Source organism: Antedon bifida, chromosome 10 (genome assembly GCF_963402885.1).
Source record: "Antedon bifida chromosome 10, ecAntBifi1.1, whole genome shotgun sequence".
Lineage (NCBI taxonomy): Eukaryota > Metazoa > Echinodermata > Crinoidea > Comatulida > Antedonidae > Antedon > Antedon bifida.
The window spans coordinates 17,937,338-17,964,458 of record NC_136235.1 but is presented as its reverse complement, the minus strand read 5'-3'; the positions used below and the strand labels follow the sequence as shown (position 1 = coordinate 17,964,458).

Below are 27,121 nucleotides of genomic sequence, written 5' to 3'. Positions count from 1 at the left end.
CTACATTTTTTATTTAAAAGAAAAAATAGTTTCGTCCCTTTTGGAATTCTATCCGTGATTAGTCATATTATTTTAAACAAGTTGCGCGGTGATAAGATTACGCCGAGCAGAACAAAATGCAACTTTGACGCGCCATAGGCAATGACGTCGGCAGCAACCAACAACAACTTCCGTGGGAACGTCGTATACACGATCAAAATGCGAAATAAAACCACATAAAAAGTAATTTGAAGGTACTTTTTAAGAAATAAATCTCACTTTAGATCAAGATTAATATTTGCTTCACCCTGTGGATGTGCAAACCTATATCCTGGGTCTATTCTAGCTAGGCCTAGGACTAGTAAGTAGGCCTAGGCCCTAGCTAGTGTTTAGTAGGAGGGCCAGGCCCACCTGCTGCCGGAGGGCGGGAGGCGCTAGGGGCGAACCAGTCTGTCTGCAGGCTAGAGGCCTAGTAGGCCTAGCTACTAGGGTAGAGGCTGGTAGGTAGGCCCCAGCCAGTGTAAGCCAGCACAGAGGGGGAAGTAGGACAGGTACTAAAAAAGAATGAATTAGACCTAGCTAGGCCTATCCAATCTATTAACAATCATATTCTCCTGTGTGTGAAAAACATAACATAGACTAGCTAGGTCTAGGCCTAGTAGGCCTAGCCTAGGTAGGCCCTAGACTAGGCCTATTTTGCAATCTTCGTTGTATTGTAATATTTTCAAATATATACATTTTTAACATTTTCTTTAGATATATTGTTCCATGTAGACTTGAATCTAGTTCAGAATGGGGGAGCTTGCTAATCGGTTGGCAGTTTTGCAAGCACTGTTCCAGCAATATGACACGGACAATTCAGGAGAACTTACACCAGTACAGCTACAGGCATTACATTCAAGCCTACGATTTGGTGGTATTAGCCTTTCACAGGTATAGTCAAAATGGTGGCAATCAGCACAGTCAACCATGCAAATAGGAATTTCATATTTTCTATCGGCACGGGTGATCATTTATTGAACCATGTTATATTTAGGGTAGCCCACCCAGAAAAGCTGATTATTTGGGCACTCGAAACACTTTACCATGTATCTACAGGGCCGTAGCCAGCATGAAATATTCACTACCCACCCCAATTCCTCAGCAGAGATCGGCATAAATATATTAATAATATTATATTTAAAGCATCTTTGCCTCGTCTGTAGCCCTTGATCTAAAGTTCGGCTAGTTCTCAATCTCTGTGCTGATTGACAACAGAGAGGAAGCATGGTCGAACTTAGTTGGTTGACTGTTCCAGCATGGTCTACCATGCTGATAGCCTCCACACCGAATATTGACACGTACAGTACCTCTAGCCTAGTATGTCCCCCTGGATGTTGTTGGCTGTTCTTCATTCTTTATTGATTACATATTTCTACCACCACCACAGGTAAAGGCTGCCATGTGCTACACATGTATGTGCGATGATATTTCTTGTGAACTGGATGAACTGTTTGATGCTCTACAAGAGTTGGACAGACGTTATTTCTTGGTTCAAGACTTCCGCTGGGAATTCTCGCTTCTTGATGGTGACCAGACAGATTTTATACGTGAGGATCAGGCAAAGTGAGCATAATTAAGCGAACAGTTATAATCATATTTCATTTATTAATAACATATTTCATTTTCAGTATTTAAAAAAAATACTAGATTAAAAAAGAAGTATTATAGAACTACTGTCCAAGTTCTCCAACATAATCACAGCTCAAAAAGTGATTTACCATGGTTAGGAAAAGGTTGTATCACATCGGCCAATCAGATATATATTATCCAATCTGAAGACAGTACTGTTTTGATCTTATTAGATTTCGTCAGTGCAGATCAAGTTTCGAAATGATATGTATCACAGAACTGGCACAATATATAGGCTGAGCCAGTTATGCAGGACAATATATATAAACACCACAGGCACAGAACAAATTTTAAACCACCCAGTGATATACTGAAAATTTATATGTATATATTCATAATATTTTAGGTTTTTTTTTTCATACTAAATAACATCGTAAGCAGACACAACAGCTGTTTTGCTATGGGTTTCTACCCTGTTGACATTACTTGGCTGTTGCCTAGTTGAACCTCTACCGTAATTCTTATAGTGTCCATGTACTAAAATAGATGTACCAATGTATAGATATGTTAAAATTAGAATTAAAGGAAAGTTTCTCTTTCACTCAGGTTTTTAATGGAAGCTGTTCATGGTGACCTCTTCTCTAAACGACAATGGGAGAAGTTCCTTAAGAACCGAGCTGTCCCTGGTAGTGGTGTCTCTTTTGCGGAAATTGAGGTTGACCTTTGCAATATCCCAAGTAGAGAAGACATAGCTCTTGAACAATTTGAAGAAAAACAAGAAAAAGATGGTATGTTTAAAGTTTATTTCCAAAACTAGTATAGTGACTTATTTTGTGCTTAGCTTACCTGGATAAACCAAACTTAGTCCTGTCCTTTTTGTAAGGGGAAAGCAGCAATTGGAAAAATACCTAGCACTAATAGCACATTCTATTCACAGACAAACCCAAACATTATTGATTTTGATGTTTTGATGAGGAAAGTTTACTGCACACTTTTTAAAGTACTAATTACTATTATTTTTAAGAACGTTTAAGAAAACACATTGAGAAGAAACTCGCAGATGAGAAAGCTAAAGCTGAGATGATGTTGCAACTTGATGAGGATAGTAAAAAGGCTGAAGCAACGGAAAGGCAGAAAAATGCAGAGGAAGAACGGAGGAAGAAGGATGAAGAGGAGCGATTGAAGAGAGAGATGGAAAATAAAATAAAACAGAAGAAAGATGAAGGTAATACTATTTTTTTTAATATTAATTTTGCTATCCTGACCTGACCTGAATAGAGGTCTCCCTGAATAGAGGTGTCCCTGAATAGAGTTGCCCCTAAATAGAAGTGTATCCTGAATAGAGGTGTCCCTGAATAGAGTTGCCCCTAAATAGAAGTGTATCCTGAATAGAGGTGTCCCTGAATAGAGTTGTCCCTAAATAGAAGTGTCCCTGATTAGAAGTGTCCCCTGAATAGAGGTGTCCCATATAGAGGTGTCTCCTGAATAGAGGTGTCCCTGAATAGAGTTGTCCCTAAATAGAAGTGTCCCTGATTAGAAGTGTCCCCTGAATAGAGGTGTCCCATATAGAGGTGTCTCCTGAATAGAGGTGTCCCTGAATGGAAGTGTCTCCTAAATAGAGGTGTCCCTGAATAGAAGTGTCCCCTGAATGGAAGTGTCTCCTGAATAGAGGTGTCCCTGAATAGAAGTGTCCCCTGAATAGAAGTGTCTCCTGAATAGAGGTGTTCCTGAATAGAAGTGTCCCCTGAATGGAGGTGTCCCCTAAAGGAGGGGTTGTACTGTATAGAAAACTATTGTAAATGAAGTAATCCACTTACAGAGTCACTACACTCCCAAGATTCTACTTAATTACATATTAACTATTAAAAATGATGGTATTGTTTTTTTATTTTATAAAAAAGATTTGTAATTACAAATAATCCTTCTGGCTGACTAGACTGTAAGTTAACCCTGACTTTAATGAATAATTTATGCACTCGGAAAATATTAACAATAGGACAAAAAGGAAGCCCAATTCAATATTACCTCATTTGTTGTCTCTTACATTGTGTAATTTCTTTTTTATAAAATATCGATAACCTTTCCTTAGTTAGTTTTTTATTTTTAGTTGTGGTGATCTTTCACAATAGTTTTTAGCAGTATATCCATTAATAACAATTTATTTTTGTATAAATTATTCAAATAGCTTATTTCTGGTGCCCTAAATTTTAATTTAGTTTTTGTTTTACTGTCAGGTTTTTCTTTTTATCATAACTGCCAAAGGTGAGTGTTGTGGCTTCACAAAATAGAAGATAAATGAATATTGCGCATTAAATGTCTAGAAAAAAAAAGAAATATTTCCCTTGTTTTAAAAAAAATACCTATACAGTGATAGTATTTTATAGTATTGCAATTAAAATCAGTTTACAATTTGCACACTGCTAAATTAAAATATCTATGTTAAGATGCTTTACGTTAAAACTTGGTAAGTATTTTTGTTCAAATATTCTGCACATTTTAAATTATTTTGTGTTGATAAAACAATTTTATTTTTTTAGTAAATAAAGCCTAGTTATCTGTAGCAGTGATGGATTTAACATTTTTTAAATAGGTTAGGGGATGGGGAGAAGGAGTAATCTAGGTTCTAGACCAAAATTAGTAAAAGATTTTGGCACATACAGCGTTTCATACATATAATACATGAGCTTGTATTTTCAGACAAAAATCAAAATTCCGACTGGTGAACTAACATAAAAAAGACAATAAATACAGACTTGGGGCAAGTCTAGGAAAGGGTTGGCAAGGGCCTTCAATTCGCCGTGTTCAGTATGCAATGCTAGTTCATTTCTACTCACATTGTATTTGTTTGTATTTTATACTTTACTAGAAATAGAGCACCTCAATTTAATTTTACTAGTTCCACTTGATTCAAATGTTTAATAAATTTAGTGTTTTTTTATATTTTGTTGTTTTTTTGTACTCTGTAACCATGCTTGTCTTTTTTATTTTTTAAAGAAATTTTAATTGTTGTGACATTAATTCAAATTAAGAATTTCTATCTTTTTAAAATATGTTTCTGTATTAAATGTCATTTTTTTGTGTTTTTTTTTGTTTAACAAATTTTGAGCTGCATCAGGATTAGTAGTTGGAGGTAGTCTAGAAATATCTTGGTGTGGTCACTCACTGGTCAAGATATCCTGGTGGTAGTCCAGGATCAGATTTTTATCCAGTGGCCATATTCTTCCCACTTAAGCTATAAGAAATATCCTTAGAATTAAAAAAGTTGTAGAATTTTGCAAATATTAAATAAAGTTACCTTAATGATTTGAAATACAGGTTAAAGGCGTGATCTCCATTCAAGATGACAAAGACACTTCAAGCTCAAACAGAACAAGTGTTATCTCAATGAAATGTTTTTATATTTGCTAGAGTTAGGAAAAAAAGAGGCAGAAGAAAGAGAGCGACGTGAAAAAGAGCAGAGAGAAAGAGAAGAGGCAGAACGACAGAGAGAGCTTGAGATCATAGAGGTACAACAAGCATTAGAAGCTCAAAGGGAACTAGAAAAGAAGGCAAAAGAGTTGGAAGAAAAACAGAAAAGAGATTTGGAAGAAGCAAAAGATGATGAAGAACAAGCTAAGGTAAATGGCAATTAGAATGTCTTTTATGCGGTTTATAGATGCTAGATTTGTGAAACATCCCCTGCTTACTGTATTTGTAACAGTGGCGTAACGCAGATGCCTGAGGCCCCTGGTTAGGAACCCTAAGTGGCCCTCCAACGCTGGAGGCCTTGGGCGTTTTTAGATTTTTAACATATTTGAATGCCTTATTTTTCCTCTTGGCACTGCTCAGGGACCCCCATAAGCTCCGAGGCCCCTATAAGCTCCGGGGCCCCTGGGTTTAGCCAGTGAGTGCTCATAACCGTTACGCCACTGATTTGTAATAATTGATACACCTGGGCAATCATTCATTTTTTAAGTGGTAGAATTCCTAAAGTGTTTTTTTTAATAACTTGATTTGCATTGTTGAAATGCACCAGGAGCATCTTTTTCTGATTGACACTGGCACACAATAAGTTTACATTATTATATGTTACTATATTAAACATCAAAGTCCACTACTAGAAATAAAGTAATTGTGGATCATTTGTTAATTTGTTAGATTTTAGCAGAAAGAGAGAGACTTGCTGAAGAAGAGGCAAATAAAGCTAAGCAGGCAGCCAAGACCGCTAAAGATGCAAAGTCTAGGCAAGAAGCTGAAGAGGCTGAGAAGGCAGCCAGAGAAAAGGCTAAACGTAGGCTTACAAAAATTAATTTATAAGTAAAATAATAGTTATTAGGCTGATTAAACATGAATTTTCCAAATTGTAAATTCGGCAGATGTTATAATTCATTTTTATGTTGGATACATTTAAAACAATTTATTATCTAATTCATTTTCATATGGTATGAAAAATATAACTTTCGATAAACCAATATACAAGTACTCACGTTGTTTACGCAAATGATTCTGTGATGACCTTCTGTCAATGTGATTCGTCATTTTTATATGGATTTTGTTGTTGGGAGTGGTACACTTAATTGGCCTCTTTTGCCACTTTTTGGCACAGTTAAGCTATTTGTTGTTTTTAAATTGTTTGCCAAAATGGATAAAATAAATTTTATGACATGTTTGTGTTTAGGAGAAAGAAATGAGAAGATTCGCAAAGAACTAAAAGTGGCAATCAAGAAAAGGGATAAGAAGATGCTAGTAAAGTCTGTAGGTGAATTTAAGAAGGCAAAGTTAGCTGATGTTGATGGGGACTTACCGAAAGCAGAGAGAATTCTGAAACTTTCACAAGCTAAGCAAGGTACCATATGATAAAACAACAAACTTGTTTGCTCTGTCTACACTATTAAACTAGTTTGAAAAAAGAAGTGTGATGTGCTTAAATATGGTAGTGATATGCCCAAGTATGGTAGTGATATGACATCATCATGTCCATATATGGGCACTTTACATTTTTGTTGTCTCATAAAGTTTGAGAGTGTAGACAGAGCCTTGGTGTTCCTTGTGGTTACCAATTTGTTTAATACTTCAGTCATTATTTGAGGAAGGTATTACTTACCTATTTAGTCCAAGACATACCCAAACTTATAATAATGACTAGATTCCTCCATAACTTCCTATCTGCCATTGTTACAGCCAGTTTCTCTCTCTGCATTCCAGTATCCGTCTCTAGTACATCAATGTATGTGAGCGCCCATGTTTTGGCTGCCACATCATGCATTGATTTGTTCTTTATTGCGAATACAGTGTCCAGGAAATGTCCGTCTTTGTTTCTGTTTATTTTTGCTATGGCCAAAGAGCCATTCTTTGTTGCCAAGGAAGGTATGGTAGAGGTAAATTTCCCCACTCTTCTTTCTTTTTTTTCTTTAAGACTTGGAAGAAGCAATGGAAAACAGAGACTTGGAGGGTTTGGAGAAGGCAATCACGTTTGTCAAGAAGAACACGTTTGAAGGAGATCTACCACATGAGATGATCCGTGCCAACAAGATGCTCATCAGTCTAAAACGATTAAAACGTTTGCGTGATGAAATCCTCAACTTGAAGCAGAGTACGGTAGCGGAGATTCGCAGTTACAGCAAGCCCCCACGAATTGTCCATCAAGTGATGATTGGCACATATCTGTTGCTAGGCAACAAGGAAAAATCTTTAAAGGTACCAAATGGCCTCTATAAAGGTCGAAGGTTATCTCTGTTACTATGATATCATCACTGAGGAGAAATGTCTTAATGTTTATAATATTTGTACAGTATGTGATAAATGTTATTTATTTATTTTATGTTTATTTTAACGCGAGTGATAACCTATCTCAATTAACGTTCTTCACTAACATTTCTCTTAACTGTAAGGCGCAAGTAACAATGTTGTACACTCTTCGTCACTGTGTGAATTCTCAAGTGTTATGTTGGCTTTACTCATCTGTAGTCTTATGGGATACCTAAAATGGAACATGTCAATAACATTTGAAAAAGGTTGGAGCGATGAGGATAACAATAATCAACCGTACATATCTGTTTTGTTGTGTGCCATAGTTTTCATGTGTAACTAATTCTCAGTGATGTTTTTGTAAAAGTAACAGGTGGTAACCTTTGACCGAGGTCAAAGTAGAGTTTGTCAGCCACTTCTTAACCTAAGCACTACTTCACAGTGTGTACATTAATATCATGTTTCACTCATTTTAAAAGTAATAAAGGACAACTTGACCGAGGACCATATTTTTACAACGTTGTTAAAATATGGTCAAGTTGTCCTTTAATAGTCATATTATTATATCATATCATTTAAATATTATTCTTCAAAATAATGCAATTGATGAAATCAGATATTTGCCTAATGCATGAAATATAACTACTATTACCCTACAAATTATAGTAGATATCATAAAATATTAATACAATTCATAGACCAATTGGAATAATTGTAAAAGCAGTAGACTTTCGAATGAAAGAACAGAATAATGGGGAAGGAAATCAATAAACCTATTAGAACATATTTAGTTACAACATGACACATCGATTTCACACATCAATCATATTTTAGAAAGAAACATGATATGCCGTATTCATTTGATTTTACTAGGTTATGAAGAGGTTTAGGTAACTTCTTATTTTAACAAGTGATGGCCTGGGTGAGACTTGGAATGTGGAAGTCAAATTTGCTTTATCTTAAAGATGTATTGTCCCCCTGAAAAAAACAATTCTTGAAATATTTTAGCTGAATCATTTTAATACCGCAAAATAGTTATTCCCTTTGACCAAAAAATTTGACTGAAAAAACTGTAATTCAAAACAAAACATAATCAAATTGGCTGCCAGCCAATAGGTTTTTGGTTGAATTTAAACATTTATTTTGTTATTTTATAAGTGAAAACATAATTGTTTTTTTTCTATGGAAGTGACTAACTTTTTTAAAACTACAAAATGGCCCGGCTATTCAAAGTTCGATTTTATTTAATTATTTATTTCATGTTTTTGGGGTACAATACATCTTTAAAGATATTGTCTACCTGCCTCTAGCGCTAACCCCCTGAATCCACCCCTACTTTGTTTTTATTTTATGCCTTTTTGTATAATATAATCTATGTATATTAGACTTAGAAATTAGACTTCCACATCCAGAATTAGCCTCAACACCAGACTGTCCCTTAGTACCCAGTCATAGATATGTGCCAATTATGTTCTCTATGAGTAATAGGATCATTTCTTTCCATTTTTTATTTCAATTTTTATTCATTCATTTCATTCCAACAGGTAAGTTTGTTTTCATTATCTTATTTTAAAGAATTTATTTGCATTTTTGCTCAACTTTGTCCTTCTATAATTCATGTTTTATTATATACATTGTATTTTTATATATAATATATATTTGCAGTTTTCCTATTTTTTTATGAGATAATAAATTGCTAACTAAAATACTTGTTAAAAAATGCCAAAAATGGTTAATTACGCACAATTTGTGGTGTTGCAATTTATTTTTTTTATTCTGAATATTTTTATTTATATTCACAGTGATTTGAAATATATCACATCACACTATCAAAAGCCTCAGTAATCTGAGGATATAACTTAATTACTTTGAATGTCTAATTTGATTTGATTTTATTCCTACGCACACACCTGATTACAGTATCTTATCTGAAAATCTCCTAAGGTGTTCAATCACATGATTTAGTGCAATTCAAATTACTAACGACTAGACTTTGATTACTGTCACTATAGCAACACTGTTATAATACTAAATAAATAGAAATAATACAATTGACTGTTCATATTGTTGGCGAGGGTTTTCTTTTTTTAGCATGCATGCATTTTTCTAGCATGAATACTATGTACCATTATTTATTATTAACAGAACTCCTATCGAGGGGACACTCAACCTAACTCTACAAGGGTGTCCCAAATGAGGAGTTGTACTGTATTTTAAATATTATACAGGTACAAGATATTATGGTGGTATGATACAAAACTCAATAATAAAAAAACCTAATAGTTATATATAGGCAATTACTAGATGAAGTAAATATTTATTTATTTTATTTTATTCAGTTCACAACCAACAGCGATGAAACCGCAACTAACAGGTTGAATCTAAACATAATAAACTATAATAATAAATTCAAACAAGCAACAATAACAACTAAAGATAATAAAGATCAATATATAATAAATTGTTTATATAAATCAAAATCATAGTTATATATATATGATTATAATGATGGGTCATTAGTCCAACCTAGTGTGGCCGACTGGAGTATAAAGCACACCCCATGGTATAATCCCACTCTCAAATTAAGTGAAGTAATCCATAGTATTAAATTCTGTGTTTATAACTATTTTGTTTTTTTAAACAATTATTTACAACCAAATTCAGGATTGGAAGGGAATGCAAGCTCTAATCGGAAAGACTGGAAAAGATGGACTGAAGCGACGAGTCAAAGAGTTTAAACTTGAAACCAGTATTGCTGCCACTGCCGACAGAAGCAAGACCATTCTGGAGGAGTTTGATCTGGAGACTGTTAGAGACGTTAGCGCTGGTGCTGCCATCTTCTTTGCTTGGGTGAGTGCACGATGCTTTTGACAAATTCACTGAGCTCTCCTGGAACATGAATAGAACTGCTAGAAGTTTTAAGAAAAAGCTAGCATAGCCAGCCTATAGTTGAGAATTTTTACAGGTTCTTCCACAAAAATGGGCAAGTGCTAGTGTAAGCAGAGAGGTATAAAAATAACCTTCCTGCTAGTACTTTGAAACAAGTAAAAATATGCATAGGGAGGGAGGGAGTTTTAGGCCTAGAAATTGTGAAAAGTTTCTTTGGTTGTTTCAAACTCAAAAAATCCACCAGCTTGACCAGATGGCAGATAGTGTCCAATTTGTTTATGCTACTGTATATTAACGTAACATATAATAATGTCTTATTATGTCACAATTTTCAGGCCACTGCTACCATTGATGAGATAATTGAATACCACAAGCAAAAGGAAGCGGGAGAGGTGCAGACTGGACAGACTGGCCCTAAAACGGTCATAAAACACACAACACAAGGTGGTACCCTCACTGTAAATATCAAATAATATTTTGAATAAGTCTTGTTTATTAACAATTTTTAACTTTTATGAATAATCTTCAAAAATTAAAGACATGGAAAGTCTTCACATAAAGAAGTAAGCAATAATATTGGAAAATGATATCATAATTGTATTGAGCATAGCTTTAACTTAATAATGACGACATCACACTGTACGTGGTGGAAACAATCTAATATCTATTTCTATCAATACCCATTTAGGTTATAACATGTAAACAAATTTGTAATAAACATTGTATACATATATATGTTTTATTTTACCACAAAGTTTATAAATATGTATATTTCAGATAAGAATTTGTATAAAATGAGCATTTATGATATGATTATTTATATAATATCTAGCCAAGGAATCAAGTTTTTGATCTATTGTAGTGTGTTTTTAGATTGTTTGGAAATAAAGATGTTATTTTTTGCCATTGAAAAATATCTAAAATTCCTAAGTTAGCGTCTTAGGATTGGTTTCTAATTCAAATGAAAGAATGGATTTTGTACAATATTTTGAGCGATATTGTTGTCTATAGAAATGGGTCTTCACAAAAAAAATATAAAGAGAAATATTTCTTACAAAAAGCGCCGCTCATCTTGCGATAACTACTGTCTACATGCATGTCACTATTTATCAGTAGATGTTTTCATAGACTCTCTTTTCCCATACATGCTTTAGGGTGTGCGCATGCCCAGTCCGAGTTTCCAAATACCCATTTTTTCAGCAGTAGTAAACTATAAGCTACCGCATGGTAACTGTTGCCTAAAGCTTCCGTACTCTTGAATATAACTGTCTAAAGGAGCAGCGCGAAAATATTACCAATTTAAAAACCCCAGTTGCTTCGTTCGCCAATGCAACCCTGGTCTCAATTTGATCTCGTCGCAAGTCACAATTGTCTGTCTCTGTGGATAATAAGGATGTCTTTGCATCAACTATCACCAAATGAGAAAGTGATTTTAAAACGGAGTAAAAATTAGGCTGCAGTGAGATTTGTTTATAAAGACTGCGAAAACCGGTTTCGAAGAATAGTTTTTTTTTTTGAGATAGAACCTCTCAAGAAAATATTACCAAAAGTTACATCATACACTAATAAAATATTACAAAGAAACTGTTTTTCCATGTTTGATGTTTTATTGTCATAAGAGGTCACAACCTTTGATTATAGGTCACCAACACAGGTCGCATCTAATTTGCATATTGTTAATAGCTTAGTAACAAATTTGATATAACATTTTGTTATATAAGTGGAAGCCAATGTATTTACGTTCAAACAATGTAATGAACATGTTATTGAAATATTAATTTGTTTTAAATGTTTTGAAAGCTTGATAAAGCTTCCAACTACAACTTTTGTGGAAGAAAAAACCCACAAGCTACAGGACACGGCATCAACTTATCTTGTTACCAAGTACACAAGGAATGATTAAAGATTTAATGAAATAAAATATACAATTTCAAATAATATGGAAAGGCTCACAGTTAATACTCAAACGTATGTGCAAAGATCTAAATTAAAACATGTGATTTTTATTTATTTTTTGCATAAAAATAAAAGAAAAAATAAGCATTCTACATTTTATTAATTCCATTTTCCGCATGCAAAGCTATATACACAGATTTATACAATACCTGTGATAACTACAATTATATTAATTTTACAAAATTACTTTTATCTACAGTACATAATTTTTCCATTAGATTCCATATTGATTGATTTTACCAGTTGAAGTAAATTATTATCATTTTTAAATAGGAATTTCCCCACAAAAATAATGTTAAGATTTTATTTGTTACGTTATGCAAAGTGGATTTTCAGAAATTTCATTAGGTGAATCTTCTTGTCATTGGATAACAATAGCATGTCAAACCATACAAAGTTTCCAATAAATATCTATTCTTAGGATTTAATTGTTATTATGTTGGACCAATATTAATATCAGTATTGATTTTGTAAAGTATTAATATTTTGGAATGGATATACCACTTTTTGTGAAGGTATAAGTTCCAAATAAATTAATCGATATGTCAACCCCACCTGATGATGCTCTATATATAAGGTTAAATTTTGTTCACACTTGGATGCAACGCAAGTAATTTGACCAATCACAACGAATCGTATGAACTGTAGCTTATGATTGGTTAACTCATTTGCGTTGTGTCCAGGTAGGTAAAACACAATTGAAATACTGTTTGGTCCTCTGAGCATCAGAACACATTTTAATATATCTACAAAATGTATGTATGAACTTCCAGAAGTCAAGGAATCGAAATTCTATTAGAAATGTGTAAAACGCCATTTGTTAAATATCAAATTTTATAAAAAAAAACTATTTTCATCACTCAATACTATTTCTGCTCTAAACATTCACATTAGAAAAATAATCTAAAATTAGAAAATCAAAATGTAGCACAGCGCCCCCAAATACGCATACTCCCATCACCACGACCAAAAATAAGAAAAAAGGCAATATAGGAATAAAAACTTGGATGTACAATAAATAAAAAATATAAATATATAAATACATATGAGAATTGAATACATTTATTTAATGGGTGCACTGACTATTGAGGTACTGTAGTTTGTGTTCAATACTATTCCATATCATCTAGATGAACCTTTATAAATAAGGTTGTTCCGAACTAATTACAATTTTTTTGACAAGACAACTGCCATAATAAACGAAGATAAATTGGTTAGATTATACTATTTTAACGCTGGGTTAGTAATTGAGCTATGGTCGTTAATGAACTAAAAAGCAAGGTTAGATTAAAAATGCATAAAATTACACTTGTGGACAGTGTGGTAACCGGATTTATTTTTTATAAGCTTCCTTCGGTCATATTTTTGGAAGTGGCGAGAAGACTCAATGCATATTGGGTTGGAATTTATAGTTTTCCGCATTATCTTTACAAGTCATCTTTATCCTTGGTTCCGTGTTTGAGAATACGTACAAACTCGCGGTAGTTAAACTTGCCGTCCTTGATCGGTGCTTCCCTGTACATTTCATCAACTTCGTCGTCATTGAAGCGATCACCCATTGTCATGAGCAATTCACGGAGGTTGTCCTCCATTATGACACCTGGAGTGAAAGGAAAACAGTGAGTATTACCATCAATTGTAGACATTTTATAGTTTAGTTTTGTACAAATTGTATTGTAATTTTTTAAAACGTTTTAACATTGTAAATGTAAAAATGTTCACAATTAAGTGTTTCACTGCGAGTGTGATTTGCTCCTGTGAATACTGTTGCAGCAAACTCTCATATCGGAGCTTCAAAGTGTGCGGTGTAAATGGTTCCTATACTTTTTTTTCTTAGGATATTTAATGGATAAATATTTTATACTACTAACCAGTTGCTTCATCATCAAAGCAGCCGAATGCATTTAGAATGACGTCTTCAGGGTCTGTACCATTCAGCTTCTCACCAAACAGTGTCAAGAACATGGTGAAGTTAATTGGACCGGGTGCATCTTTCATCATATCATCAAGGTATGCACTAGATGGATCCTTGCCTACAGTTTTGAAATAAAATGCAGATGATTATTAAGGTAATAATATTACAGTAAAATTTGGAGAAGAGGTACAGTATAGAATTACGTTAATTTACAATACTTATTATTGTATTTAACTATCAAATTTAATTTCTTTTGTTAAAATCTCTGTCTACACTATCAAACTAGTTTGACACAATAAGTGTGATGTGCCTAAATATGGTAATGATATCATATATGGGCACATCACATTTTTTTGTCACATAAAGTTTGATAGTGTAGACAGAGCTTTTTAGGAATGTCTTCTGGACATATTTATACATATTACAGCATTATTTTTCAATAGAGAAGTGGCCAATAATGTCTTAATGAATTATTAAGCATACCGAGTGAGGCCAACATGTCATGAAGATCTTCTCTATCAACAAACCCGTCTCGATTTTGATCAATCATGTTGAAGGCTTCTTTGAATTCTTGAATTTGCGCTTGATCAAACATCGCGAAGACATTGGAAGTTGCACGCTGGGCACGCTTCTTTGTGGTCTTTCCTTTCGTCTTTCGGCTCGACATGGTTACTGTTTTTTTGTTGTTGTTACACTGTAGTTACTATACCCTACAAAAAACACAAGAAAATGAAAGATTTAAATTTGTTTTATTTTATTTTTATTTGAACCATATTTAATAAGGGTAATCTATCCAGCAATTGCTGATCATTTGGGACCCTCAGACCCTAAAACTATTTTAAAAATTGTATGTTGATTGTGATACTGTAGTCTGCAAATTTCAGTTCAGTTCAAAGGAGGAAAAGACATACCCACACTCTGTATAAAAATTTATTACGAAAGTAGGCTACTGTAACACATATTATCTTGCAAGAGTCAAATCCTTCGCCCCACAAGGGATGGCTAACTGACTAAAAAACAAGGTTAAAAAAGGGGAGTTAATGTCCATAAAAGCCATGAACTTCCATGGCCTTCTCTCTCTGATCCCAGACTTGTGACCCTATGCTCTGGTCCACAAGATTTTAATTCCTATTACCCAGACTAGAAAACTGAACCCATGGCATAAACATAATGTCTTTTATAATCATAATAAAGTTGAAAATTAAATTAAGGAAAGAGAAACATAGTACTGTACCTACAGGTGATTACCTGCATTTTCTCAGAAAAAAAATACCTACTACTGTACAGTATTGTATATAATTTCCTTTAATTAACAATATCAATACCACAAGAGGTTTTAATGTGAATTGTTATGTGTAAGGTAAGTACAACAAGTGTGTCCTTTATATATGGATTCAATTCAATTTCTTTTTGAACCTCATTGATGGCAGTTTGTTTTCATTCGAGATTCAATACCTTTGTATCTAGCAAGTGCAAAAGACCTTGAAAATAAATTTGATGAGACACCTTAACAAAACAAACTCCTTATATGGAAGTAGGCATGATTTTTATGACATACAGTAGCTTGAATGACATATTTGAACAGTATACAAATGGGTATGAATCAAGAAATACTACTGTATAAATAAATCCCACCACAAATCTGTATTACTTTCAATAAAATTTATAGTGGAAAACTATATTAGTGGATATGTGCGCTATATAAATTATTATTATGGATTACATTATTTGGTTCAAACCACTGTGTGTGACACGAGAAGGAAAAAAAAAACCTAAAAAACAATTGATTTTTTAATTAATCTGCAGTATCATTTTATAATTTAATGTATATTATAATCCACTGCAAACATTGTTTTTCGAATAATTAATTATTTTATTACTACATATTAAACTATAATAGGCATAGGGCCTAGCATTAATTTATTTCGTTGTTGGTTGTTTTTTTTTTATTGGATCAGGAAATCAACGTTTCATAATTGAATTGTGTGGGTTGATTAAATAATATAATAAATTTACTGTCTACTAATTATGGAAGAATGTGCGGAATGTGTGTTCTTTTTTAGTCTCAAATGATAATTCATATTTAAGGATAATTATACAGAGAAACAATACTATAAACTACAAGCCATTTGTGTTTTTTAGATTAAAAACAATATAGAATTGTGGTTGTCTTGTCCAATTCCGTATTCCCATTCTTGTGGTTTGCGTAGGAAGGCATGATGATGTTAGTGGTGTAGTCTAGCTAGGCAGCCTAGCTAGCCTAATTTTAGAGTAAAATTAAATTAAGAAAGTACACTGACTGTACACTTACAACAAACTACCAAACACAAGATATGCTTAATATGAGAAATTTAAATTTAAACATAGATAACACATTTGCAATATTAGGACGGCATTATAACACCTGTTGTTTGACCCACCCACAGCCTAGCAAGACACCAAGGTCGTAATTGTAGGCCTACAGTACCGTAGCCTAGCATAGCAGCATTGCTTGGCTGTCGAAACACGGCGCGATCTCTTTTTTATTCTCCTCTTCTCACTTGTAAACTAACTATTCTACACGCAACACACGTGAGAAATGCAATCTTGATCGACACTAATAAATGATTAATGGATAGATAATATAAATACAATACATTTCTACATGAAATAATGAATTTTAATGAAATACAAATATTGACACTCACCTAGGCTAGGCTACTTCCGTATCGATAATGAATTATTGTTTGTTTGACCAACCCAGTCATCAATACGCATGCGCCATGATACCAGAACACTGGTGTTTACAATAAACTAGCTCTAAAAAGTAAAGATAAGCACAGACCCTTGGTCGCCCACTTTGTCTAAAAAAGTAAATAGCTCGCCAATTAGGCCTACAAGCTGTACAAACTATCGTGATTTTTGTCTTGAGGCTTAGTGAGAGAGGGTTGAGTCTGAATCATGGAGTTTGCCGGTTGAATCTTCGTTCTCCAAAGTTTAGCATTAAAACAAAGGTTACTTACTCCCTTTCAAGTATTTCCTAAAACCATCTCTCTCAAATCAGTTTTCATGAAATTTTAATTTGAAACAAATTTTAAACATTTAGTATTATTTTATTCAATTAAATTCAATAACACTTTATTATCCCAAACTCCGGGGAAATTCATTTGGTTGTGGTAATAAAAAGATTCATAAAAACGTTAAAAAAGTACACAAAAAGACAAGCACAAGCACAACAATCATAATAAAATTATTATTATATATACTTATATTATTTGCTAATTATTATTTATTATTATGTAAGGGGCCTGATCAACGTTGGCGGACGGACCACCCTCATAAAATATAGTTGAAATAAATAAATATATAAATAAAACTTCCTTTAATAAAGATCATGATGAATACACGACAATTAATATAATTAACGAGTCTCTGTGTTGACGTCACATTGTTTCGAATTTCTACTGGGAGTCATATTAAGCCAACACTATTGTAATAGTATATATAGTTATAATTTAATAAATACATAAACCTGATTATGACAGTTAACACAATGATAGCATACAAAATGATAACTTGTTAGTTTAGGCTATAAGAGAGATTTAGTAACAATCAGAATAGACACTCTTTTCTGACTGAACCAGCGCACCAGCACCGACCGCTGCTCTTGCGACTGTAAACAATTAAATCAACAATTTGGAATTCGTCGAGGATTTTTCGTTTTTTTGTGCCAGAAAATCTTCAACGGCTAATAATGGAAATGATATTTTATTTTTCCATATTGGTCTTATTGACAGCATTTTTTAAAGTAACCGACAGTAAGAGTTTTTTTTGTTAATTTATATTAATCTATTTAGTTAGTAATTTTTATAAGAAGAACGTTTGAACATTAATTTTGTCCTAGTGTTTTGATGTCATTGTGTGCTAAAATATTTAAAAGTTATATTTGTTAATATCACGAACTTGTATAAAACAATCACTGTTGATTGAACGAGTTGTACTGTGCATTTATATATACTCCAAAACATTCAGAATTTACGATGGAATAACTATTTATATATAGGCAAACAACGACGATAATTAAACAGTGTTAATTAATCTAAAACAAGTTGGATTAACACCACTGAATTAGATACCTCACTCGCTTAGTTCACACTATGTACCTATGTACGTACAAAAGACGTAAACGCAACGTAATAGTAATTTGACTAATCACATGTGATGAATTATTCGACCTGTCGCTTTGGCCAACTCTCTTACGTTGCGCTTACGTCGTTGCGTTGGGTCCAAGGTAGGAACCTAGATTTTAGGTGATAAAACACAATTGAAATACTATTGGTGAACTCAATGAATTGCTTTAATAAATTCTACTCCAGATCCTCAGCAGTACTTCACCCATCTGAATGTTATACAATCCACCATCTTTAGCATTTGTATCTTACAGGTCGAACATTACAATTTTACAACGCAACATCCTCATATGGTTATCTAAAGTTATCGCATAATGGAACATGGAGGTACGTCTACGATCAAGATTGGGATTCTATAGATGCGCAAGTTGCCTGCAAAGAATTGGGCTATGCTGGTGTAATAGAGGAAAACAAACCTATGACAAGTTCTACAGACCATGGACAAATTGTCAACAACTTCAGGTGCAGTGGAAAAGAAAAATATTTAAGGCAATGTCCATATGACTTTGTAGTGGCATCGGCTGGGTGGCATCGTGTTTACCCAATATGTGTTCCGATCCTTACAGGTATGATACCATAGCCTATTTCAAAATGTTAATCTAAACATAAATTATATATAAATAAAAAGTAGTTTTAATAGCAACCTAGTTAGACAGATGTTTTTGTCTTACTCTAAGTCTGAAGCCATGTACTGAATACTCAGTACATTTTCGAATACAAAAAGACACAGAATTTCTTAGGATTTATTGCAAAATGTACTGAATACTCAGTACATTTTCGAATACAAAAAGACACAGAATTTCTTAGGATTTATTGCAAAATGTTCTTTGATATAATACAAGCATTAAGTTAACTCTGCCTAATTCATGTAATGATTATACTCAGTACATAAATACAAAAACATCGACTTACTTAGGATTTTATTTTATTACAAAATGTTCTTGATATTATAGTAATCATTAATTTAACTCTGCCTAATTTAGATTAATTTTATCATTAATTGTGCTCCGGAAAAAGACAATACAAACCTATAGATAATTTACTTTACAGCTGAAGAATACTTGCGATTCCATCCATCTGGATCAGAACTAACAAATAGATACTGGGGAACGGTTGAGATTTTATATGATAACAAATGGAAACCTATTCGAAACACGGGTTGGAATATAACAGAAGATATTGTAATCTGCCGACAACTAGGCTTCATAGGTGCTATAACCGGCAATCATACAAATAACACGCCTGGAAACCGCCACATAGAACCAGCCTTTGATTCGCTGAGATGTAACAGTACCGAAGACACCGTACTGGAATGTCAACATGGCGAATGGTTAAAGAATACTTCTAACGGGAATGCTGCTAATGTTACTTGTATTCCACTTTATAAATGTAAGGTAAACATTATTTTATTCTTTCTATTCGTTAAAGTAGCCTATCATCTTAGGATTTGTTTTTAGGGTAGATTTTATGCCAGCATGAGTATATGGCACGTCCATATTGAAACATGGTACTGTAATACCTTCATAACCTTTATATATTAGGCTAGATGAAAATGGTTTAAATCACGTCAGAATAATAATATTAGTGGACGAAAGTATGTATTTTAAAGTGGTGGAAATTCAGTCGATTTCTCTCTTTCTCCTTCAATGTAATGATGGGTCATCCACTATTAGATCTAAGTTAAAATAAGTATTTCAAAGTATTAGAAATTCAGTTTATTTCTCTCTTTCTCCTTCAATGTAATGGGTAATTTACTGTTAGATCTAAGTTATTTCTCAAGTTGGAATTATTATTGTAATCAACAGCTGAAGTAAATTTACAATTTCGATTGCTACCACAAGATTCTAGAATGACGTACGCGGGTATTCTTGAAGTGAAGTACAGTGTTGGAGACATTTGGGGCAGCGTGTGTAACACAGACGTGAACATGCAGACGGCAGATATAATCTGTAGTCAGCTAGGCTTCTTTCAGGGACCAGTAAACATAACGAATCATGCAGAATTCGGACAGGGAACCGGGCACCATGTCTTTCAACAACTGAAATGCACAGGCAATGAGAAGAATCTGAAAGATTGTCAATACTATGAAGTTATAGATAGGTGGTGTCTTCATGACAATGACGTAGCTGTGACGTGTATTCCAATGACTGAAGGTCCAACAATAATTATTATAGATGTCTTTCTATCTTTCTTTCTTTCTTTTCTCTTTGTTAGAATGTTTTTGTGCAAATTATTCATAGATTTTTATTTTTCTATTTTTATCTCCACATTTATAACCACAGAAGCAAAGCCAAACATGACTATCAAACTTGATGGTAGTAGGCACTTCTACGAGGGATATGTTACAATGAAGTACAGTGACAGTACTGGTTATGGCACTATTTGCAGCCGAGGATTTACCAAGACTACTGCTGATTTAATTTGTAAAGAGTTGGGATTTACTAAAGGTGCCTTCAAATGGTACGTCAACGGGAAACAATCATGGGTACCATCAACTGGTATCATTATGATGAGCAACATTGATTGTGATAACAGTGCAACTAAATTGATTGACTGCAGATACAGTAAGCCTGGTAATTGTACTCATGAAGAGGATGTAGGCGTCGTTTGCATTCCAATAAAAGAGGGTAAGTTTCAGTGACGACGCTTAGGGCTACCAGTAGCGCGATAAAAAATAAAAACAAATAGATTTAAGTTCTCACAAAACTGAGCGATACAACAAATATACTTTTATCTGCCACCGACGAGTCCAGTACACATGTGAATAAACCTAATAAGCTAAACATATGTAAACGGTACTGAACTGGTAACTACCAGATAATAGCCGTCATAAAGGAATTTCATATTTCTGTTGTTTTGTACTATGCAGATTATAAGACAATGTTAAATGACGGAAAACCTGGAGGCTACGAAGGAAAAGTTGCAATTGGAAATGCAGATGAAGTTGTTTACGTCTGCCCTGATGACTGGACCAGGCACGAGTCCGCTGTAGTTTGCAGTGAACTACAATTTGCCGATGTACTGTACGAAGATAACAATCCTTGGCAGGACAAAGTAAACAACTCATTCCCTGAACTGATTCTTAACTTTGACTGTGATGATATGCAGACTAGTCTGTTTGACTGTCGGCTAATATTGAAAAACAACACAAAGTGTCAGACGAAGAAGGGAGTACGCGTTGAGTGCGTACGTCACCTTCCCGCTTTTTTTAATGAGTCGGCAAACACCACTGACATATTAGAGAATGTTGACGCTTTCTTGAAAGAAACAAGTTTAGCAGGAAACCTGGCTTCGGGAAGCTTTGGTTACTTTGGTAATATAGAACGATTCATTACCTATTGTATGCCTTAAATAATGTATTAAAGGTAGTAGTTAAGTAGTGTGCTCAGGAAACCAATGATGGGCTGATTTTAAGACCAGAAACCTTACTTTGGTAACGTAACCAATAGTTAAACAATTATGGAAAAGGAGTTCCCAAAGGCATAATATACATTTGTTTTGTATTCGCAGATCGAGAGGTTCACATACATCCTTTGTCACTCTATACTGTTTTTAATTGTATTATATCATATTCGTCTTTCGATCAACTTTATTTACAGTATTTGTCAATTTCGCTCAATAGACGTGTTTATAATTCTTTAAGATGACCATCAACAAACTAAAGTAATTTATAGAAAATAATAAATCATATAAACTAATTTTTCAGTCGTGGATGCTCCAACAATGAACGATATGAAAACGCTAGAACTGCCGTTAGGTGATCCACTTCAATATGAATTTGAAGAGAATTTGGAAACTCAAATATCCAGTAATGGTTAGTAGATCTTTGTTTCTCACTTTGCATAAACGCAACACAAGTGAGTTGGCCAAACATGACACGATGGATCATTCAAACCACACTGTCGCTTGTGATTAGTCGACTCGCTTGCCCTGCGTTGCGTTTATGTTCTTGCGTGCCTCTTCCCACTAGGACGCAACGCAAAGACGTAAGTCGCAACGCAAGCGAATTGGTCAATCAAAAGTTGAAATGGATTATTCGAACTGGTTGCGATTGGTCAAATTTCTTGCGTTGACTTACTTTCTTCGAGCGTCCTAGTTGGAACCAAGCTTAAATGGAGACCAAACTTTATAATCATCTGTCATTTTCTTCATAATCATAGAATAACATGGTCATAATCATAAATCGTCAATATCATGTCGTCGTCTCGTCGACGTCGTCATCATCATTATTGTCATCAGTATCAAAATCGAGAACAATCACCACATTATTCAAACCGTAAACCAGCTACGATTGCAGTCTAGTCTTTTGTACACTGGCAAACTTACTCGACTGACTTCATCAAGAAAAATTTTCCAGAGTTTGCTAGTGTAGGCCAGTTGAAAAACTTGGGAAAACTATACAGAAGTCACGCTTGCGAAATTCTGCACTAGCAACACTTTAGTTTGCAAACTCGCGCAAACCCAGATTCTTAACCTGTAGCGTAATGTATGTAACCTGTTGACTTTTGTAAACAGTAACTCGTAACGTAATGGTGACACGCCATGTTGTTACGATTATAACATAACGGTACCGTTTACAGATGTTTGTTGTTTTTTTTTCAGAAGCAATCCAGTCCACTTCGTCCTACCTATTGTCGCTTGAACTTGCTAAATTAAACTCTTCGGATCAGGTACCCGTTGCTGAAAATAGTGATAGGTAATCTTTAATATTATAATAAACTAAAAATAAAAAAAATTGTATTTGGGTGTTTTATAGTGTGCATATTATGGTACCGTATTAGCCTTTTTGCCATTCTTTCAAATAGACAAGTTGTTGTATTTTTTTTTTACAAGCTCAATCAGCCTTCTCGTTTTGATTTCAAGTAGATCCTAGCTCCAATATTACATATGACACGCCATGTTCGCCAAAATCTGTTTTACGAGGCATTATAGGCATAAGTTGGCCATGGCATGGCCAGAAAACACTTGTATACTATGTGCATTATAAATAGAAGTAGGTAACGTTGGTAATGTCTCAAATTTTCGATTGTTGCCAACTATACAAATAACTTTACAATATATTTTCTTTAAAATTTACAGTATAAATGTATATGCGTATCCGATTTCACCAATATTTGGCTTGGACCTTTTCACATCAGGCGGAAACAAAACATCAACAAAAACTACTTTTATTTTTCCTAAAACTATTGTGAGTAATCACGGTCGTATTTATACTAATAATTATAACAGAGGCAATAGAGGCATCCCCTATAATAGATAGCGAGTACTGTAAATAGATAGTGATCATGTTACAAATAATATTTATTTTCCATTAAAACAAAATCCGAAGAGCTTTGAACCACCAGAGCTAGAGCTGAGAGTACTCAAAGCAGAGCATTACCTGTTATGCCACAAAGTACTAGTACGTGACTGAATAGTTGGCAATAGTCTATACTTATACGTGCTCCATATTACGTAATTATAGTCGTTACGTAAATCGTAAATATGTAATATTGATGACGTATTTTAAGGTAACGAAACTTGTATTTTAATAGCTGTAAACAAGATGACCGGGTAGCTCAGGCGACTGAACGTCGTGTTAATAACACGAATGTCGTGAGTTCGACCCCCGAGCTAGTCGGAACGTTGACGTGGTGGAATAGAGTTAAAGCTATGTGAGCTACTGTGTTTGGGGTTCACAGAATTATATGTCCCCCTTAGTGGCCTTAGTGCTGAGGCAGCGAGAGCATACATGTGGCTTATTCCACCGGTATTCGATCTTTTTAGCGCCCTCAATTTTAAGAAAACCCGCGTTATAATGTCAGAAAATTAGGAACAAAATAATATAGAACATTTGTAGACTAACTTTGAAGTTGGCTAATCCGCCGCCGGGCTAGGCCTTCCATTGAAGCCGAGTACAGACATTGAAGCCGAGTACAGAAAAACCCACCTTAAAACATGTAAGTCGCATCTGGATAGTTGACATTTTAACATTACCATAATTATCGTAGGTGATTATTTAATTGTTTTATGATGTAAAAATCATCATCGGACAAAAATTGTCAAACTAAACTCAAACGCATGCGCACAATAAATTAACGTCACGTCACATAGGTCCTAAGTCGTCGTAAATCGAAAGCGGTTGACAACCGAACCGAATAAAGTGTATGAAACTACATGTTCTCCTTTTTACATAACATTGTTGGAACACTCTTTCAACAACATAGTTTTGGGATGAAAGATATAAATTGATTTCCTTACTATCTATTTTAGATAATTCCGATTGAGGTGTCAGATGAATCGAAATTGGTCAGTGAGATAATGTGCATGTACTTTGACTATTTGAAGAGGTAATAATATGATGCATATTGTATATGATTATGATGGTAATCATCATCATTATCGTTGTCGTCGTCATCGTCATCATCGACAACATTGTAGAGTTTTTGTTGTCGATCTCGGTGCGTTACAAGGCAGCATCTAAAGACAACATGTGCAATTTGGTGCTAAGACAAAACCACCCTGCCCATGACAGAGCAATTGGCATAACCAATCATGTCTTACTTTACTTCCTTTTACAACACACAACACAGAACCTGTAAGCCTTGGCATATTATTGTTGTATAAGCCCTATGGCTCTGGTAGTTAGGTGGTACTATTACAAACAAAGATATTCATCGATCCACAAAATATCCTAGGCCTATTTTATTTGTATATTTGTAGCTCATGGTCAACGGAAGGGATCGTCACTGCTATAGATGTAAACGGTTCGGTAACATGCAAGAGTAAACATACAACAAGCTTCTCAGTGATGATGCGAGTTACAGAGGTAGGTATTGGAATAGCAGGCGTATGGTATGTTTACGTTACTCCACCGGTAATACGTAATACCGGTACTGTATACGTATTAAATACAACATATACATACTTTAAGTAATACTGTATGCATACGTTACGTAACACTGGTAATGCATACGTTAAATAATACTGTTTGCATGCATTACGTAATACCGGCATGCGTACGTTAAGTAACACCTGTAATGCATACGTTACGTAATACCGGTATTAAATAACTGTGTTAATCATAATGTATACGTAATACTGGCATATGATAAACGCAATACTAGTTTTAACAAGGAATTTGACCCTTCCCTGTTATTAGTGATCGGGATATTATGATTTAAAATTAATTTAATTTAAAAAAAATGATGTTATAATAAACTTCGTAATAAATATACCGCTGTAAATGTTTGAATTAATACTATATAATTACTCATCCATTCTTTAAATGTTTTTTACAAATGAAAACACTGCTTTAATAACAATTAAATTTTCTTTTTATAGATAGAGGATACATTTTTTCAGAAAGTATTGAGCTTTATGTCAAGTGCATTACTTGCCGTATCGATTGTGATGTCAATACCAACTTTTCTAGTTTTCATTTACATTAGGTACGACTGGTATTCACGATTGTTTAGTTTTCAGTGTGATTGCCCTAATAATGCATAACAAGTTTTATTTGATAGGCTAGAATACACTATAGAAAACGTTACCATTTTTGTTTTGCAAAATCGGAGTTTCCCCAAGTTTGCAATCTGATTTCTGATGTTTCCCGAATGTTCTACACTAGCAAACTTTCCTCGGAGAACTCAAAGTGCAAAAAAAGAAATGTTTGCCCGTGTAGTAGAAATTTAACTAAAGGGCGAGTGATAAAACGATAATTCTGTTGGAAAAAGTTGTCGTTGTCTTTCAGAGAACTCAGATTTTCGACACGTTTCGTCATTGTTCGAAATACGGTTTTGTGTGTTTGTATTCGAGACTGTTTGTTCATAGTGTCAAGCATGGTACCGGTAATAGACGTAAGTTAGACATATCTTGAATGTGATCTTACTCTGTGGTCGACCAATCATACTTCATGCTTAGAAGCAGATTAGTACAATTTTGTCGTTTGTGTAAATATATTTAAACTAGAAATAAGTACATTATTTTTGCTCTATTCATTTTAAAATTAGATTATGTGTATTGCAATTGGATCAATTCTTCACTACATGTCCATGTGTTCATTCATGTGGATGGTCATATGGTCAACTGATATTTGGTTAAAAATCACCTATCCGTATCGTAACCACGACGAAAATAAACGCATTTACCGTCCTCTGGCGTACCTTTCACCTGTACTCATAGTAGCCATTGGTTTAGGAATATTCCAAGACGGTTATATAAGTAATGAGTAAGTTATCGCTTCCACAACATTTATTTATCATTTTAGTTCAACGTAGATAGATGCGGTATCATGCCTTTTTAGTATCGCTTCTCTTACAGTAACTGGCAAATACCATAGCACATAACACTATTAACTTAACTCTAAATAATCTTTTACTATTAAAAACAAATCTACGATCGACTACCCCGAGGTTCAAACACCTGTATTCCGATTGAGAATATATTAACAATATGTTATATTTCATGATCTAAATTATTTACATCGTTAATTTTACGTTGTATTTCTTTTGATGACGTTGAATTTAATCGACTAGAATTTACTAGAATTCTAACCTTTCTTTTGATATAAATATTGAGTATTCAATTTGTTAAATCTGTCTACACTATCAAACATTATGTGACAAAAATGTGATTTGCTCATATATGGACATGATTATGTCATATCACTACCATATTTAATCATATCACTACCATATTTGGGCACATCACACGTTTTTGTCGTCAAACTAGTTTGATAGTGTAGACAGAGCTTTACTCTGTAAAGTTCAAATATTAATTCTATTTTAGATGTTGGCTTGACATACAGAGTGGTTCTATTTACCTTTTTTTCATACCAGTCATCATTTGTATCATGGTTAGTATTATATATATCCATGGTATATCTTTCATATAT

General features: G+C 33.9%; 2 protein-coding genes across 5 annotated transcripts; one reads left to right on the top strand and one right to left on the bottom strand.

Annotated features, from left to right (window-relative positions):
* Positions 1 to 135: 135 nt before the first annotated feature.
* On the top strand, positions 136 to 11,731 carry LOC144853714 (uncharacterized). 4 transcript variants are annotated; one of them, XM_078711501.1, is made up of 11 exons: positions 136 to 233; positions 736 to 912; positions 1,409 to 1,584; positions 2,197 to 2,378; positions 2,615 to 2,815; positions 4,999 to 5,207; positions 5,728 to 5,860; positions 6,248 to 6,415; positions 6,986 to 7,266; positions 9,982 to 10,167; positions 10,542 to 11,731. In XM_078711501.1, the coding sequence occupies exons 2-11, from the start codon at positions 772 to 774 to the stop codon at positions 10,677 to 10,679; spliced, it is 1,815 nt and encodes a 604-aa protein (XP_078567627.1). In that variant the 5' UTR covers positions 136 to 233; positions 736 to 771; the 3' UTR covers positions 10,680 to 11,731. The 4 variants fall into 4 exon arrangements, with proteins under 4 accessions (XP_078567627.1, XP_078567628.1, XP_078567626.1 ...); XM_078711502.1 differs by having other exon boundaries at positions 140 to 222; XM_078711500.1 differs by having other exon boundaries at positions 150 to 233; positions 754 to 912.
* Positions 11,732 to 11,793: 62 nt separating this feature from the next.
* On the bottom strand, positions 11,794 to 16,793 carry LOC144853732 (myosin regulatory light chain 12B-like). The gene is made up of 4 exons (XM_078711527.1): positions 16,765 to 16,793; positions 14,561 to 14,787; positions 14,034 to 14,195; positions 11,794 to 13,762 (listed from the first exon to the last, which is right to left on the bottom strand). The coding sequence occupies exons 2-4, from the start codon at positions 14,742 to 14,744 to the stop codon at positions 13,590 to 13,592; spliced, it is 519 nt and encodes a 172-aa protein (XP_078567653.1). The 5' UTR covers positions 14,745 to 14,787; positions 16,765 to 16,793; the 3' UTR covers positions 11,794 to 13,589.
* Between the last annotated feature and the right edge of the window lie 10,328 nt (positions 16,794 to 27,121).

Coding starts and splice junctions, on each gene's coding strand:
- LOC144853714 (XM_078711501.1), top strand. CDS start 772: ATGGGGGAGCTTGCTAATCGGTTGGCAGTTTTGCAAGCACTGTTCCAG. Junction 913..1,408: donor GTGGTATTAGCCTTTCACAG/GTATAGTCAAAA, acceptor CCACCACCACAG/GTAAAGGCTGCCATGTGCTA. Junction 5,208..5,727: donor ATGATGAAGAACAAGCTAAG/GTAAATGGCAAT, acceptor TTAATTTGTTAG/ATTTTAGCAGAAAGAGAGAG.
- LOC144853732 (XM_078711527.1), bottom strand. CDS start 14,744: ATGTCGAGCCGAAAGACGAAAGGAAAGACCACAAAGAAGCGTGCCCAG. Junction 14,196..14,560: donor TGACATGTTGGCCTCACTCG/GTATGCTTAATA, acceptor TCAAAACTGTAG/GCAAGGATCCATCTAGTGCA. Junction 13,763..14,033: donor CTTTGATGATGAAGCAACTG/GTTAGTAGTATA, acceptor CTTTCACTCCAG/GTGTCATAATGGAGGACAAC.